Source organism: Neoarius graeffei, chromosome 22, assembly GCF_027579695.1.
Source record: "Neoarius graeffei isolate fNeoGra1 chromosome 22, fNeoGra1.pri, whole genome shotgun sequence".
Classification (NCBI taxonomy): domain Eukaryota; kingdom Metazoa; phylum Chordata; class Actinopteri; order Siluriformes; family Ariidae; genus Neoarius; species Neoarius graeffei.
The window spans coordinates 1,894,902-1,913,196 of record NC_083590.1 but is presented as its reverse complement, the minus strand read 5'-3'; the positions used below and the strand labels follow the sequence as shown (position 1 = coordinate 1,913,196).

At 46.7% G+C, this 18,295-nt stretch overlaps 3 protein-coding genes across 3 annotated transcripts in view; 2 read left to right on the top strand and 1 right to left on the bottom strand.

The window, feature by feature from the left end:
* The window catches only part of fam234b (family with sequence similarity 234 member B), a 35,950-nt gene extending 29,887 nt beyond the window's left edge, over positions 1-6,063 (top strand). Inside the window, exon 14 of the transcript XR_009651120.1 lies at positions 5,974-6,063. The gene's annotated coding sequence lies outside the window, so the exon portion shown is untranslated. The remainder of the gene's footprint in view (positions 1-5,973) is intronic.
* smdt1b (single-pass membrane protein with aspartate-rich tail 1b) lies at positions 6,023-7,610 on the top strand. The gene is made up of 3 exons (XM_060904186.1): positions 6,023-6,223; positions 7,086-7,233; positions 7,410-7,610. Exons 1-2 carry the CDS (start codon positions 6,068-6,070, stop codon positions 7,221-7,223), a joined length of 294 nt encoding a protein of 97 aa, XP_060760169.1. The 5' UTR covers positions 6,023-6,067; the 3' UTR covers positions 7,224-7,233; positions 7,410-7,610.
* A 5,891-nt stretch (positions 7,611-13,501) lies between these two features.
* On the bottom strand, positions 13,502-14,846 carry ndufa6 (NADH:ubiquinone oxidoreductase subunit A6). The gene is made up of 3 exons (XM_060904184.1): positions 14,666-14,846; positions 13,820-13,935; positions 13,502-13,707 (listed from the first exon to the last, which is right to left on the bottom strand). The coding sequence occupies exons 1-3, from the start codon at positions 14,802-14,804 to the stop codon at positions 13,576-13,578; spliced, it is 387 nt and encodes a 128-aa protein (XP_060760167.1). The 5' UTR covers positions 14,805-14,846; the 3' UTR covers positions 13,502-13,575.
* Between the last annotated feature and the right edge of the window lie 3,449 nt (positions 14,847-18,295).

Below are 18,295 nucleotides of genomic sequence, written 5' to 3'. Positions count from 1 at the left end.
CTGATGAGCTGCCATCCATGGTGAGATTTCTGCCAGACATTATAAGAACTAAGGGAGGAGTGTCATCAGCATGGTGGTATAGTTAGGATACAACCTCGCTGAAAAAGCAGGCATAGAGGACATGATCTAGCAGAGAGAGAGGGTATTAACAATATGACCTCGCTGACAGAGCAGATACAGAGGGTACAACTTCACCAAGAGAGCAGGTATAGAGGATACAACCTCGCCAAGACAGCGGGTATAGAGGATACAAGCTCGCTGAGAGGATGGGCATAGAGGATACAACCTTGCAGAGAGAGCAGGTATAGAGAATACGACCTTGCAGAAACAGCGGGTATAGAAAGTACCTCACAGAGAGAGTGAGTATAGAGAATACGACCTTGCCAAAAGAGTGGGTATAGAAGATACCTCATCAAGAGAACTGGTATAGAGGATATGACCTTACCAAAAGAGCAAGTATAGAGAATACTTCATCAAGAGAGCAGATATAGAGGATACGACCTTGCCAAGAGAACAGGTATAGAGGATACCTCACTGAGAGAGTGGGTATAGAAGATATGACCTTACAGAGAGAGCAGTATAGACAATACCTTCCTGAGAGAGCAGGTATAGAGGATACAACCTTGCTGAGAGAGGGATATAGAGGATACAACCTCATAGAGAGAGCAGGTATAGAGGATACCTTGCCAAGAGAGCAGGTATAGATGATACGACCTCACAGAGAGAGCAGTATAGAGAATACCTCACCAAGACAGTGGGTATAGAGAATATGAACTTGCCAAGAGAGCAGGAATAGAGGATTCCTCACTGAGAGAGTGGGTATAGAGGATATGACCTCAACAAGAAAGAGGGTATAGAAGATATGACCTCACAGAGAGAGCAGTATAGAGAATACCTCACCAAGGCAGTGGGTATAGAGAATATGAACTTGCCAAGAGAGCAGGTATAAAAGATACATCACTGAGAGAGTTGGTATAGGATATGACCTCACCAAGAAAGCGGGTATAGAAGGTACGACCTTGCAGAGAGAGCAGGTATAGATGATACCTCACAAAGAGAACAGGTATAGAGGATACAATCTCGCCGAAAGAGCAGGTATAGACGGTACTTCACTAAACAACAACTTTATTCATCACACGCTTGTGAAATTCCTTTCTGCATTTAACCCATCTGAAGCAGTGAACACACACATGCACACACACGAGCAATGAACACACACACATACCCAGAGCAGTGGGCAGCCATGCTGACAGCGCCCGGGGAGCAGTTGGGAGTTAGGTGCCTCGCTCAAGGTCACTTCAGCCCAAGGCCATCCCGTATTAACCTAACCTGCATGTCATTGAACTGTGGGGGAAAACGGAGCACCCGGAGGAAACCCACGCAGACATGGGGAAAACATGCAAACTCCACACAGAAAGACCCCCACCGGCTGCTGGGCTCAAACCCAGAACCTTCTTGCTGTGAGGCAACTGTGCTAACCACTACACCACCATGCTGCTCACAAGAGAGCGGGTATAGATGATACGACCTCACAGAGAGAGCAGTATAGAAAATACCTCACCAAGAAAGTGGGTATAGAAGATATGACCTCACAGAGAGAGTGGGTATAGATGATACCTCACCGAGAGAGCAGGTATAGAGGATAAAACCTCTCAGAAAGCAGAATATGACCTTGCCAAGAGAGTGGTATAGAAGATACCGCCTCACAGAGAGAGCGGGTATAGAGGATACCGCCTCACAGAGAGAGCGGGTATAGCGGATACCGCCTCACAGAGAGAGCGGGTATGGCGGATACCGCCTCACAGAGAGAGCGGGTATGGCGGATACCGCCTCACAGAGAGAGCGGGTATAGAGGATACCGCCTCACGGAGAGAGCGGGTATAGCGGATACCGCCTCACGGAGAGAGCGGGTATAGCGGATACCGCCTCACGGAGAGAGAGGGTATAGCGGATACCGCCTCACGGAGAGAGCGGGTATAGCGGATACCGCCTCACGGAGAGAGCGGGTATAGAGGATACCGCCTCACGGAGAGAGCGGGTATAGAGGATACCGCCTCACGGAGAAAGCGGGTATAGAGGATACCGCCTCACGGAGAGAGCGGGTATAGCGGATACCGCCTCACGGAGAGAGCGGGTATAGCGGATACCGCCTCACGGAGAGAGCGGGTATAGAGGATACCGCCTCACGGAGAGAGCGGGTATAGAGGATACCGCCTCACGGAGAGAGCGGGTATAGCGGATACCGCCTCACGGAGAGAGCGGGTATAGCGGATACCGCCTCACGGAGAGAGCGGGTATAGCGGATACCGCCTCACGGAGAGAGCGGGTATAGCGGATACCGCCTCACGGAGAGAGCGGGTATAGCGGATACCGCCTCACGGAGAGAGCGGGTATAGAGGATACCGCCTCACGGAGAGAGCGGGTATAGCGGATACCGCCTCACGGAGAGAGCGGGTATAGCGGATACCGCCTCACGGAGAGAGCGGGTATAGAGGATACCGCCTCACAGAGAGAGCGGGTATAGTGGATACCGCCTCACAGAGAGAGCGGATATAGTGGATACCGCCTCACAGAGAGAGCAGGTATAGAAGATACCACCTCACAGAGAGAGCGGGTATAGCGGATACCGCCTCACAGAGAGAGCGGGTATAGAAGATACCGCCTCACAGAGAGAGCGGGTATAGCGGATACCGCCTCACAGAGAGAGCGGCTATAGCGGATACCGCCTCACAGAGAGAGCGGGTATAGAGGATACCGCCTCACAGAGAGAGCGTGTATAGCGGATACCGCCTCACAGAGAGAGCGGGTATAGCGGATACCGCCTCACAGAGAGAGCGGGTATAGAGGATACCGCCTCACAGAGAGAGCGGGTATAGCGGATACCGCCTCACAGAGAGAGCGGGTATAGATGATACCTCACCGAGAGAGCAGGTGTAGAGGATAAAACCTCTCAGAAAGCAGAATATGACCTTGCCAAGAGAGTGGCATAGAAGATACCGCCTCACAGAGAGAGCGGGTATAGAGGATACCGCCTCACAGAGAGAGCAGGTATAGAGGATACCGCCTCACAGAGAGAGCGGGTATAGCGGATACCGCCTCACAGAGAGAGCGGGTATAGCGGATACCGCCTCACAGAGAGAGCGGGTATAGCGGATACCGCCTCACAGAGAGAGCGGGTATAGCCGATACCGCCTCACAGAGAGAGCGGGTATAGAGGATACCGCCTCACAGAGAGAGCGGGTATAGCGGATACCGCCTCACAGAGAGAGCGGGTATAGAGGATACCGCCTCACAGAGAGAGCGGGTATAGAGGATACCGCCTCACAGAGAGAGCGGGTATAGCGGATACCGCCTCACAGAGAGAGCGGGTATAGCGGATACCGCCTCACAGAGAGAGCGGGTATAGCGGATACCGCCTCACAGAGAGAGCGGGTATAGCGGATACCGCCTCACAGAGAGAGCGGGTATAGCCGATACCGCCTCACAGAGAGAGCGGGTATAGAGGATACCGCCTCACAGAGAGAGCGGGTATAGCGGATACCGCCTCACAGAGAGAGCGGGTATAGAGGATACCGCCTCACAGAGAGAGCGGGTATAGCGGATACCGCCTCACAGAGAGAGCGGGTATAGATGATACCTCACCGAGAGAGCAGGTGTAGAGGATAAAACCTCTCAGAAAGCAGAATATGACCTTGCCAAGAGAGTGGCATAGAAGATACCGCCTCACAGAGAGAGCGGGTATAGAGGATACCGCCTCACAGAGAGAGCAGGTATAGAGGATACCGCCTCACAGAGAGAGCGGGTATAGCGGATACCGCCTCACAGAGAGAGCGGGTATAGCGGATACCGCCTCACAGAGAGAGCGGGTATAGAGGATACCGCCTCACAGAGAGAGCGGGTATAGCCGATACCGCCTCACAGAGAGAGCGGGTATAGAGGATACCGCCTCACAGAGAGAGCGGGTATAGCGGATACCGCCTCACAGAGAGAGCGGGTATAGAGGATACCGCCTCACAGAGAGAGCGGGTATAGAGGATACCGCCTCACAGAGAGAGCGGGTATAGCGGATACCGCCTCACAGAGAGAGCGGGTATAGCGGATACCGCCTCACAGAGAGAGCGGGTATAGCGGATACCGCCTCACAGAGAGAGCGGGTATAGCCGATACCGCCTCACAGAGAGAGCGGGTATAGCGGATACCGCCTCACAGAGAGAGCGGGTATAGCCGATACCGCCTCACAGAGAGAGCGGGTATAGAGGATACCGCCTCACAGAGAGAGCGGGTATAGCGGATACCGCCTCACAGAGAGAGCGGGTATAGAGGATACCGCCTCACAGAGAGAGCGGGTATAGAGGATACCGCCTCACAGAGAGAGCGGGTATAGCGGATACCGCCTCACAGAGAGAGCGGGTATAGCGGATACCGCCTCACAGAGAGAGCGGGTATAGTGGATACCGCCTCACAGAGAGAGCGGGTATAGCCGATACCGCCTCACAGAGAGAGCGGGTATAGAGGATACCGCCTCACAGAGAGAGCGGGTATAGCCGATACCGCCTCACAGAGAGAGCGGGTATAGCGGATACCGCCTCACAGAGAGAGCGGGTATAGCCGATACCGCCTCACAGAGAGAGCGGGTATAGTGGATACCGCCTCACAGAGAGAGCGGGTATAGCCGATACCGCCTCACAGAGAGAGCGGGTATAGTGGATACCGCCTCACAGAGAGAGCGGGTATAGCCGATACCGCCTCACAGAGAGAGCGGGTATAGCGGATACCGCCTCACAGAGAGAGCGGGTATAGCCGATACCGCCTCACAGAGAGAGCGGGTATAGCGGATACCGCCTCACAGAGAGAGCGGGTATAGAGGATACCGCCTCACAGAGAGAGCGGGTATAGCGGATACCGCCTCACAGAGAGAGCGGGTATAGAGGATACCGCCTCACAGAGAGAGCGGGTATAGAGGATACCGCCTCACAGAGAGAGCGGGTATAGCGGATACCGCCTCACAGAGAGAGCGGGTATAGCGGATACCGCCTCACAGAGAGAGCGGGTATAGCCGATACCGCCTCACAGAGAGAGCGGGTATAGAGGATACCGCCTCACAGAGAGAGCGGGTATAGCCGATACCGCCTCACAGAGAGAGCGGGTATAGAGGATACCGCCTCACAGAGAGAGCGGGTATAGAGGATACCGCCTCACAGAGAGAGCGGGTATAGAGGATACCGCCTCACAGAGAGAGCGGGTATAGAGGATACCGCCTCACAGAGAGAGCGGGTATAGCGGATACCGCCTCACAGAGAGAGCGGGTATAGCGGATACCGCCTCACAGAGAGAGCGGGTATAGTGGATACCGCCTCACAGAGAGAGCGGGTATAGCCGATACCGCCTCACAGAGAGAGCGGGTATAGAGGATACCGCCTCACAGAGAGAGCGGGTATAGCGGATACCGCCTCACAGAGAGAGCGGGTATAGCGGATACCGCCTCACAGAGAGAGCGGGTATAGCCGATACCGCCTCACAGAGAGAGCGGGTATAGTGGATACCGCCTCACAGAGAGAGCGGGTATAGCCGATACCGCCTCACAGAGAGAGCGGGTATAGCGGATACCGCCTCACAGAGAGAGCGGGTATAGCCGATACCGCCTCACAGAGAGAGCGGGTATAGCGGATACCGCCTCACAGAGAGAGCGGGTATAGCCGATACTGCCTCGTAGAGAGTGCAGTATAGACAATACCTCACTGAGCGAATGGATATAGAGGTTCCAGAATACAGAACCAAACCAGTGACCTACTGGTCCCGGAGTTCAGAGCTGTGGGATCGATGGACAGGAGCCTCGTGATTGTGTCAAATGCTGCTGAGAGGAATAACCACTGACTGCTTTTAGGACTTCATCAAATGCGTGTAAATCTTACTCAAATGTAAAGGGATGATTTATTAATAATGCTCCTATTTTATATCTTTTCTGTGTGTCAGGTGATCACCCTTCTGTGTCTGACAGCCCGGCTCAGATCCGCTTCAGCAGGGAATCTTCCCGATCTGGCAACCCGCCGCTCTGCTCTCAGCTAAAATGGCGTCTCCGCTGTGGTGTCGGGTTGCGAGACTGTCGCGGAATATCGGTGTGTTTCCGCGGGCAGCGGCGTGTGAGAGCTCGGGCTCAGTGCGGACACAGTGCCGGGGGGCTGTCTGCACCTCCAGCGGCGCCATCCTGCCCAAACCCAAGAAGGTAAGCGCGGGAAAAATCCGCCATTATTCACCGCTCAACCTGTAAACGGGAACTGGAGTGCAGTTTTAATCCCACTCGTATTCGGATTATCCCCGCCTCCTGCGGGCGGATTGGCTGACAGCCCGGCCTCACGCGCAATGCAGATGTCGTCTGGACCAATCAGATCGCACCCTTATATTCCGGCTTGGCATGTCCTGGTTAATTATTGATCTTATTGATCTGAGTTCCAGATGCGGAAGTGATGGAAATACAATGCAAATTAAGACAAATATATGAAACATGTAAAGTGTAAAAGGGAACTGAATGAGGGGAATTTATTGTCCATAAACAGACACTGGCAGAAGAATTTCACATTTCAGTTGTTTAAGTAGAGTCTGAGGGTGAAATGGGTGCAGGATGAATTCAGACTCTGCTTTGTGATGCTGAAGTGAGCAGGAGTCGTTATTACCTGGATTGAATCAGTAAAGTGTCGTCGTTATTCTCAGCCATAGCGTTCTCACAAACACGGCCCTATTCAGGCGGGATTCGTTTCCCTGTGGAGGTGTGGAATGTGATTATTCCTGGAGTATCTCTGGGATTTTATTCCAGATCCATCACATGTCTGGAAGTTATTGAGTTCCTAACCCTGGGATACACAGCATGGATGTTAACGATGAAGTGTGGCCATTGGCCACACCCCTAAAACATACACTCATAATAAAGATCAAAAGCAGCACACACACTGGTTAGTTTTAGCGTTGAGGTCTTGACCTTCTCTGCGTTTTATACAGATTGATGCATCAGTGTGAATCGCACACATGTCCAAACAGTACTGTGATGATGATGATGATGGTGTGTGTGTGTGTGTGTGTGTGTGTTGCAGACAGCATTTGGCATGTTAAGGATCACCGTGGTCGTGGTGCCCTTCTTGTACATCGGTACTCTGATCAGTAAAAACTTCGCTGCTCTGCTGGAGGAGCACGACATCTTCGTCCCTGAGGATGATGATGATGACGATTAAACACACACTGGTGAGATCATGCAACACACCCACACACACACACACACACACTGTATCACCTGCAAATAATTATAGTACTGAAGTGTATTATTATTATTATTATTATTATGAATGCAAATGAAACAGATGTTTGTGGTATGAACCCTGCTGTAATGTGTGTGTGTGTGTGTGTGTGTGTGTGTGTAGATGTGTAAGCCTGCGGTACTGCACCTGGACAGTGGAGAACATTTCAGATCCCACAGCACGTCTGGTTCATCTCAAACATTGTGTGTGTGTGTGTGTGTGTGTGTGTGTGTGTGTGTGTGTGTGTGTGTGTGTGTAATGTAAACACCTCCTGCTGTCTGCATGCACTGTATAAATAACAATAAACCAAAACCCTGGAGGAAACTTGACCTGTGTGTGAATTTATGGTGTTGTATGATGAAGGGTCGCTTCGTAGGGGTCAAAGGTAACAGCTAGTTAATCATAAGTATCTCACACTTGAAGAAATGATGAAGCTGTAGCTTTGTTAGCACAGTAAACTTCCTGAACTTATAGTTTAACCTCCTGATTAGGGCGGCACGGTGGTGTAGTGGTTAGCGCTGTCGCCTCACAGCAAGAAGGTCCGGGTTCGAGCCCCGTGGCCGGCGAGGGCCTTTCTGTGTGGAGTTTGCATGTTCTCCCCGTGTCTGTGTGGGTTTCCTCCGGGTGCTCCGGTTTCCCCCACAGTCCAAAGACATGCAGTTAGGTTGACGTGGGGCGGCCTTGGGCTGAGGTGCCCTTGAGCGAGGTACCGAACCCCTGACTGCTCCCTGGGCGCTCTGGGCTGCCCACTGCTCTGAGTGTGTTCGCTGCTTCAGATGGGTTAAATGCAGAGGATGAATCTCACTGTGCTTGAAGTGTGCATGTGACAAACAAAGGCTTCTTCTTCTTCTAAACTCTTTATTTATCAGTGTAATATTATGAGCAGCACTCGGGGCGCTGAAGTTCATAACAAGGATTAAATGATTGAGACCATGATTTGCATTCAGGAGAGTAAAATGTGTCCCTTGACTGTAAACTCTGTAAAGTGGAGATGTTTCATCACTCTGACTGTGTTTATGAACGGACGAGTCAAAGTGAATCACGTTTTCTTTGTTAAATGCGTTTTATCGGAGTTATTTTGTGAGAAATAAGGCGGTGTGGTTGATGAGGTGATTGACAGTTCTGCTGTAAATTCAATTCCATTTTATTTGTATAGTGTTTAACGATAGATTTTGCCACAAAGCAGATTTACAGAAAAATATAAATTCCAGATGTAAATTTTACATTTATAAATCTGTCCTTAACGAGCGAGCTGAAGGTGACGGAGGTGAAGGGAAACTCCCTGAGACGACATGAGGATGAAACCTTAAGAGGAACCAGACTCTTCTCGGTGATGCCAGATGGCGTGATTATAAATAACTCGTTTCTATAACTGTGTGTAAACTGTTCTAACGGACCCTCAGTGGGGAATTCTGCACAGTTTTTCTGGTGTCTAATCTGCAGACTTACCAACCCCCGGAGAATGAAAAGCAGTAGATCAGATTGTGTGGTGCAGTCGCATGCTCCCTCTGAAAAGTTTGACAAAATGGTGCATTCTCCTGGCATACTTGAAGAAAATTCATCAGGAAATTGGACTGATGTACTGTACCTCACAGAACGCTGCTTTCCACCTCGCCTCAGTGCTTTGATGCTGGATGATTTGAAAACCAAGTTGCCTTGAACTTGTCATAGCAAACCTTTTTTTTTTTTTTTGTCTTCAGAATTTTCATTGTTCGTTATCTCCAGACCATGTTTGGTTTTTACAAACACTGGTGCGATTTGTTGTAACGTGAGCTCATTGCTGATTGGCTAGGAACCATAATGAGAACCATTGGAACGGTGCGATACGATTTAAATTCAACATCGTTATCATTATCGTGCCGTTTCATTGGCTCTCGGCTTCACTTCATATGATTGTTTATTTGACGCTGTAGACTCGTATCCCAAACAGCTGAAGTGAGATCAGATCAGAAGAGCGAATCCAACAGTGTTCACTGATTATTTTGTAAAGCGGTAGGTGGGATTCACCTGTCAGAATCGGTAGACTACCACGTGACTCGGTGGAGTTGGGAATTATGAAGCCGTAGCTCGCTGTGCTGATATCATAACCCGCAAAACAATGTGAGTGAATGAAGTGATGGCCAAACCAAGGCAGTGAACACTGACTGTTTCATCAGATTCCTGTCTGAGTGACCTTCAATAACTCTAATAATAATTATCATTATTATTATATTATTACAGCAGGTGTGAGAGAACAGTGATTTTTTTTTTCCTTGTGTTGTGTTGTTTATACAGGGTTAATCAAAATTATGTTAACACTTAAATGGTAGAAACCAATCAGATCTGTAGTGGAAGTTCATCAGTGGCGTACTGCTGCACCGTCTGTAAGCAAACGTCTGACGTCACTGTTGGGGTTCAGAAAAGCAGGGCCCAATTACGCCCGCAGCGGTCACGGCGCACCACACCTTCAGGAGAAAAATAATCCATTAGTGTTTAATATAATTTTGAGAAACCCTGTATTTTTAGTGGACAGCTCAGCTTATCCGCATACACTCCATTAGTTTGATTAAAATGATGGATAATGTCAGTGAGCTAGCTCACGGTATCTCAGTCAGTCATCACTCAAAGCTTTAAAATCTTTTCCAGATAACAGTAAAATCAACACGCGCATAAAAACCACATGACTAACATTTACACATTCCTGAATAACTATTCTCCACTCCGAGTTACCGAGACCTCGTTTATTTATCTCTGATAAATTGTTCTGAATGAGGGTGTGAGTCTGTACATGTGTCTCCAAAGACCGGATCTTCTGCACAGACTTGGGCTCCAGTTTTTTGCACAATAGTGGGGAGAATGTTAATGTAGTGACTCAGTCATGCAGAAATCACCTGCTGGCTGACTTTTTGCATAAACTGCCCAATGAGTATATTGTCCTAGGAGACCTGACCTGGGACTGGCTATCGACTTCATCAGCGTTAAGTGACTTATGTGATGAGTTACGCCTGACGCAACTAGTACAGTCACCTACACGCCTCAATCCAAAACCAATGGACAAGTCTACATTAATTGACGTCATTCTGACTAATGTTCCATGAGTACTCGGCTGCTGGAGTGTTTTGTAATGATGTCAGTGATCGCTGTATGATTGCCTGTGTTAGAAATTATAAATTGAAAACCAAGCCACGGTTTATTTTTAAATGAAATTACAAACGTTTTAATGAACAAGCTTTCCTTCATGAAACCTACCAGAGTGACTTAAACTTAGTTTGTGACATGGATGATGTTGAGCTGGCTTGGAATTATTTTAAAAAGACCTTTTGAGCCATAGTTGACAAACATACTCCTGTTAGAAGATATAGAGTGAGGGGCAGAGGTAATCCTTGGTTTAATGACTCTATTGCAACTGCTATTAGAGAACGGAATGAAGCATGGACTAAAGCACAAAGAAATAATAATGATAAATGTTGGTTAAATTATAGGGTATTAAGAAACAAATGCACAAGACTGATTAAAAAGTACAAAAAGTGAGCATTATCTGGATTTAATAAATGAAAACCTTAATGATCCCAAAAAATTTTGGAAAGCAATTAAACTGTGGTTGGTTGAAGAGAGCAACTGGACTTGCTTGAAGATTCTTGAAAACGTTTCGCCTCTCATCCTAAAGGCTTCCTCAGTTCTGTCTGACTAATAGGGAGTATCCAGTATTTATCCTCTCATGGATCATCATAGAATCAGAATGCTGATGGCTGCATTGTAGGCGGCTGATAAAAGATGTCATAGACACCCACCTCTGTTCAGTGATGGTCGTTCCAGGTTGACAAAAATGAACCTTCAAGCAAGTCCAGTTGCTCTCTTCAACCAACCACAGATTACTATGTACCTGGATGACTGAGATTCGTCACAGATCTGGTGCAGAGCGCATTCTTATCAGTGTTGGATTACGGTGACCTAATTTATATGCACTCTACTTCATCTTTATTAAAAAAAAACTAGATGTACTATAGCATTCAGCCTTGCGCTTCATTACAGGTGCAGTCGCTCGGACTCACCACTGCATTCTGTATGAAACTGTACAATGGTCCTCCCTCTCTCTCAGAAGGAAATTCCATTTATTGATTTTCATTGTTAAAGCATTAATGGGTAAATTACCCTTCTATATTTCAAACTTGCTTACTTACCATAATAGTGTTTATAGGACAAAGTCATCAGAAAAAATACTACTAATTATTCCATCAGCAAGAACAGAACTTGGTAAAACAGCTTTCTCATCATGTGCACCAAATGTCTGGAATGAACTCCAAAACACTTTAAATCCAGAATCACTTCCATCTTTCAATACTTTTAAAGACCTTTTAATGTCAACTCTGACTGAACAGTGTAATTGTTTTTAACGAGGTGCCCTTTGTGTGTCTGTATTAGCTTATTCGTCATATTAAGTGTAATGTTGTGTTTTAGTATGTATAGTATGGGATTTGTGGTGTTGTATGTATTTTGAAACTTTTTGCCGCCAGTCTTGGCCAGGACTCCCTGGGAGAAGAGTTATTGTAACTCAATGGGACTTTTCCTGCTTAAATAAAATAAATTTTAAAAAAAAGTATGGAGGCTAAAAGTCTTGCACAGTGCTGTTACTGTACGGTGATCAACTGTGTGTGTGTGTTGAGAATGTGCTCGGACTCAGCTGCTAATTTGTACTCTGTAGTTTCTTATTCGATAAGACAGGCAGCTGTTCCAGAACATTCCAGTCGTTAGAGTCACACTGTGGCGTTCTGAGCTTTCAAACAATACATTAAAAGGATTTCTACATACCCGACGTCCCACCTGTCTGATCTCTGATCTAATCCACTGTGGATCTGTGCACATGTAGGGAGCAGGGCAGGAATTTCGCGAGGGCCATGGCCTTCATGCCCTCTCAATTTGGCCTTGTGCCCTTGGAAAAAAATATCTGCCGTAAGACCACAGTGGCCTTGATGCCCTGCGGTTTTGTAGTCTGCCTCGTGACTGCCAATAGGCTTTAACATCACCTGCGTCTATTGAGAAAAAAATACATCTTTTGATGACATTCTGGATTCTTATTGGGCAACTCATCAGTGGTGGATCGGACTCAAGCCTGGCATGAACCGCTCCGACACGCTATAATGACACCAATCTATCACCAGCCAACCAATCATCCCCCGCCCACTCGTGTCCGCGTCTGAGACGTTGAATTTTCACAGAAGGAGGGAAGAAGTTGACTGAGGTAAGACTGTGTGATAAATTAACGAACGAATAAGAGAGGAATTTCAACATATAGGGCTTAAGTTTGTTACCGTTAAATAAGCATTGCTTGTACAGTAACGTTATGTCGTTACAACGTTGACCCACTTTTAACGTGCCGAGTACCGACTGTAGCCGCTAACAAATGCTAATTAGCTTGTTGTCAAGTTTTTCCTTTGTCGAGCTTTAAGCGCAAGGTCATGGATGCTCCTACTGCTTGTTCCTGCTGTAATATGATGCGTGATGTGTGCTGTTATCTGTTCATAGCCACTTTTTTAATCTATGCAGTTAGCATTGTTTTGTTACTGGTATTGTATGTTTCTTTTTGCTGTTTAACCGAAGTGTAACTGCTGCCATCTTGATGAGATTACCATCGCAAGAGATTTTCTCTCATAGTTTTTGGCGTCATTACAACATTAACACTTTTATTCATTTTCATATACATGCTAGTATATGTTCCATTTACAGTCAAATATTTTGATGAACTCCAGGCTCAATTTTGATGAATCAGAAATCTGCGTAGTAGTACAGTCTGAAGATGCTCGCGCACATTCGGTGTCAATTGAACAAAAATGATGGGAGGATATAGGTTTAATAAGTTTTACAGTTTTTGAAGTGAGTGATGGATTGATAAGTTTAGATGTGTTCAATATTTTCTTATCTTCAGACATAATAGTGTAGATGTTTCTTTACCTGCTTGATAGTTTCGACTGAGACTCCAATCTTCCTCAGAAGAGTCATTAGTCCTTAAATTAAATTCGTTATAGACGTGAACTTAAAATCATTGTTTTATTTTATGGCCTTTGTCCCCTCAAAAAATTGACAGCACAAAAGGCCAAGTGGCCCCGCCCCTAAAATGATGAAATTCCAGGCCTGGGAGGGAGCCAATCAGAACACAGGATTTTCATTGGGTACTGATCTCTCTCTCATACACACACACACACACACACACACAAGAAACGAGTCAGACAGACACCGTGTGTGTGTGTGAATAACGCAGTGTATTTACAGTTCAGCATCACAGAAGATAATGAGGTGAAAGGGCAGAGAGAGGTCAGGGGGCGTGTCCATCATAAAACTTGGACAGGAAGTTGGTGGGGCGCGGTGTCTCCGTCTCATGGAAGTAGCGCATGATGTGTGTCTTCTGTTTCCACACGTGGATGGTCTCCTGCAGCTCCATCTTACCCTGAGGACGGGGACACACACACACACACACACGACGGATCTGCGTTACACTGTAACAGAAAAGCAGCTATAGGTTCAGTTACATGATAAGCACATCACACAGCACGCGTTACCTTGATGACGAGCATGTCGATAATGCGCGGGTCACCGATGTGTTTGTTCTTATCGAATATCTCTCTCACTTTATCTCGACCCTGGCGTGCCGTGATATCCAGCTGATACGTCGCCACTGAAACACACACACACACGGTTCAATAACACTCTACACCGCCCTGCTGCTGAGCTCTGCACTCTGATTGGTCAGAAGGTGTTGATTAGTTTTCTATAAGAGCAGCTCTGACTGTAGTGAGGTTTATATTAGTGCTCTCTAATAGACTATCGTTTCTATAGTAACGGCTCATTCAGAGGGATGTGTACAGCAGAAGTTCCACATAAACAGATTTGGGGGGAGAAAGAGAGAGAGAGAGGCCCCTCCCCCTGTGTGCGGCCCCTCCCCCTGTGTGCGGCAACTCGGTTACATGTGTGAAGGTTGTCAGTCCTGCAGGTCAGAGTGACTGTGGGGGGAAGAGAGAGCAGCTGGACTTGCTGGAAGGTTCCTGAAGGTGTTTCCCCTCTCAGCCGGAAGGCTTCCTCAGCTCTGTGTGACTGGTCGGGAGCATCAGGTGTTTCTCCTCCTTTCTGTTAGTCCTCTCACACTCCCGCACCAGTCGAGAGGAGAAACACCTGATGCTCCCGACCAGTCACACAGAGCTCAGGAAGCCTTCAGGAATCTTCCAGCAAGTCCAGCTGCTCTCTCTTCCCCCCACAGTTACTCGGTTAGCTCCCCCTGTGCGGTAATCGGTTAGCTCCCCTGTGCGGTAATCGGTTGGCTCCCCTGTGCGGTAATCGGTTAGCTCCCCTGAGAGCCGCGACCTTGAGCCGGAGCGGACTGCGCGCGGCGGGTTGGTGCTGAGTGTTACCGGTGTTCGGAACCTCCCGGTACCAGGCCCGGTACAGCTCCCTCACGCGCCGCTTGGCCTCGTCCACATCGCGGCTGAGCAGCGGCTTCACCGCCCGCACAGCGCCGGCGCTCCGAGCAGCAGCAGCACAGGACGCCATCTTCCCTCTCTCACACAGACACGCCCACTTCCGCCTGGAAAAGAGCTGCGCGCGAGCTGCTGCCCCCTACAGGAAGTGCACAGCATAGGAACCGGAAGCCAGTGGACTCCGCTCGACACATTGATCTATTTATTACAGTTAATAACAATAACGGCATAAAAACACAGACCTGAATCTGTGTAATTATAAACAGTGTAATTATAAACAGTAATTATAAACACAGTGTAATTATAAACAGTGTAATTATAAACAGTAATTATAAACAGTGTAATTATAAACACAGTAATTATAAACACAGAGTAATTATAAACACAGTAATTATAAACAGTGTAATTATAAACAGTAATTATAAACAGTGTAATTATAAACACAGTAATTATAAACAGTGTAATTATAAACAGTAATTATAAACAGTGTAATTATAAACACAGTAATTATAAACACAGTAATTATAAACACAGAGTAATTATAAACACAGTAATTATAAACAGTGTAATTATAAACAGTAATTATAAACAGTGTAATTATAAACACAGTAATTATAAACACAGAGTAATTATAAACACAGTAATTATAAACAGTGTAATTATAAACACAGTGCACTGCAGAGCTGAAGCTTTTCCTGTTCAGACTGAACACAAGCAGCTCCACTCTCATCCCTTTAGGACTACAGTTACCATGGTAACCGCAGGGCTCTGACAGCAGCACAGCATCACTGGAGGTCTGGGGACAGAATTTTCAGTCCCGCTCCCGCAAAGAATTATGATTTTCAGTCCCGCCCGCAAATCCCGCATGATGCAGACGTTCGCGTTATTTCTCACGGAAGTTCCTGTCCGTGGCTTTCGGGGAATAAACGTGCTGAGCTCTCCACTGACCGAGCGCACGCGCTGCACGCGGCTTTACACAGACACCCAACACACCGAGCTACAGCGCATATTAACACTACTGTACAGTGCACATCGCTTACATCACTCCTCACATTTACACTCGAGGAAATACAAGTAGGCCGAGAAGAAATTAATATAGCTCATTTAGAGACACAGCGTGATGGGGCCCCGCCCCCTACTTTGAGTGGATTTGAGCATAAATATCTGCAGCTCAGGCTCAGGGCTGCGTTTCCCAAACAACCAACCCAGTTAGCATTAAACCAGTATGGTACGATGCAAGTTTGAACTAACTAACATCCAAAAAACCACTGTTTCCCAAAGCTGTAGTACCGACTTGGTCTGAACCAACACAGTTCAAACCACGATGTTTGCAGATGTGTTCGGATGGGCTCGTTTATTGTCGGAATTCAGAGAAACAACCCGAAGTTGGCTGACGGTGCGAACGGCATTTCACCATTAAAGGACCGTTAAGCCAAATTTGGTGCGTCCATAATCTTCCCCTGATGCTTGCAGCTTGGTGTAGATGTTCATTTAGACTAATATAAAATTGCAATACCTCTCATTTGGAAATCACATGGAAACAAAAGGCAGCTCCATAAATTAAAGCATCATATACTAGTTTTGGCTACAACCCCGATTCCAAAAAAGTTGGGACAAAGTACAAATTGTAAATAAAAACAGAATGCAATTATTTACAAATCTCAAAAACTGATATTGTATTCACAATAGAACATAGACAACATATCACATGTCAAACGTGAGACATTTTGAAATTTCATGCCAAATATTGGCTCATTTGAAATTTCATGACAGCAACACATCTCAAAAAAGTTGGGACGGGGCAATAAGAGGCTGGAAAAGTTAAAGGGACAAAAAAGGAACAGCTGGAGGACCAAATTGCGACTCATTAGGTCAATTGGCAATGGGTCATTAACATGACTGGGTATAAAAAGAGCATCTTGGAGTGGCAGCGGCTCTCAGAAGTAAAGGTGGGAAGAGGATCACCAATCCCCCTAATTCTGCGCGACAAATAGTGGAGCAATATCAGAAAGGAGTTCGACAGTGTAAAATTGCAAAGAGTTTGAACATATCATCATCTACAGTGCATAATATCATCAAAAGATTCAGAGAATCTGGAAGAATCTCTGTGCGTAAGGGTCAAGGCCGGAAAACCATACTGGGTGCCCGTGATCTTCGGGCCCTTAGACGGCACTGCATCACATACAGGCATGCTTCTGTATTGGAAATCATAAAATGGGCTCAGGAATATTTCCAGAGAACATTATCTGTGAACACAATTCACCGTGCCATCCGCCGTCGCCAGCTAAAACTCTATAGTTCAAAGAAGAAGCCGTATCTAAACATGGTCCAGAAGCGCAGACGTCTTCTCTGGGCCAAGGCTCATTTAAAATGGACTGTGGCAAAGTGGAAAACTGTTCTGTGGTCAGATGAATCAAAATTTGAAGTTCTTTATGGAAATCAGGGACGCCGTGTCATTCGGACTAAAGAGGAGAAGGACGACCCAAGTTGTTCTCAGCGCTCAGTTCAGAAGCCTGCATCTCTGATGGTATGGGGTTGCATTAGTGCATGTGGCATGGGCAGCTTACACATCTGGAAAGACACCATCAATGCTGAAAGGTATATCCAGGTTCTAGAGCAACATATGCTCCCATCCAGACGACGTCTCTTTCAGGGAAGACCTTGCATTTTCCAACATGACAATACCAAACCACATACTGCATCAATTACAGCATCATGGCTGCATAGAAGAAGGGTCCGGGTACTGAACTGGCCAGCCTGCAGTCCAGATCTTTCACCCATAGAAAACATTTGGCGCATCATAAAACGGAAGATACGACAAAAAAGACCTAAGACAGTTGAGCAACTAGAATCCTACATTAGACAAGAATGGGTTAACATTCCTATCCCTAAACTTGAGCAACTTGTCTCCTCAGTCCCCAGACGTTTACAGACTGTTGTAAAGAGAAAAGGGGATGTCTCACAGTGGGAAACATGGCCTTGTCCAAACTTTTTTGAGATGTGGTGTTGTCATGAAATTTAAAATCACCTAATTTTTCTCTTTAAATGATACATTTTCTCAGTTTAAACATTTGATATGTCATCTATGTTCTATTCTGAATAAAATATGGAATTTTGAAACTTCCACATCATTGCATTCCATTTTTATTTACAATCTGTACTTTGTCCCAACTTTTTTGGAATCGGGGTTGTATAAGGCTATTTGCCCTGATTAAAAATAGCTCAGCAAACTGCTGTGAGATGGCACAGATAACGTTATGTAGATCTACATGTTGTGTATTTATAGGTGGCATTGCTAGGTTTATTGTAAGTTTATTGTTTAGACTCTGACATTCTGCTGACACATTCCAAGGTGAGCGCTGCATGGCTCATGACTGACAGCTCTCGCTTTGATTGACAGCTCTCGCTTTGCACACTCCCACTTCTGAGTCTGTGGTGTTATGATTCCAACCGCGATTTCATTCTCCTCTCATATGAAGTGCTGCGCAACCACAACCAGCTCCTCAGATTATACACTGTCTATTTCTCGCTTTAAATTGAACAATCTGTGCGATACACCGTCAA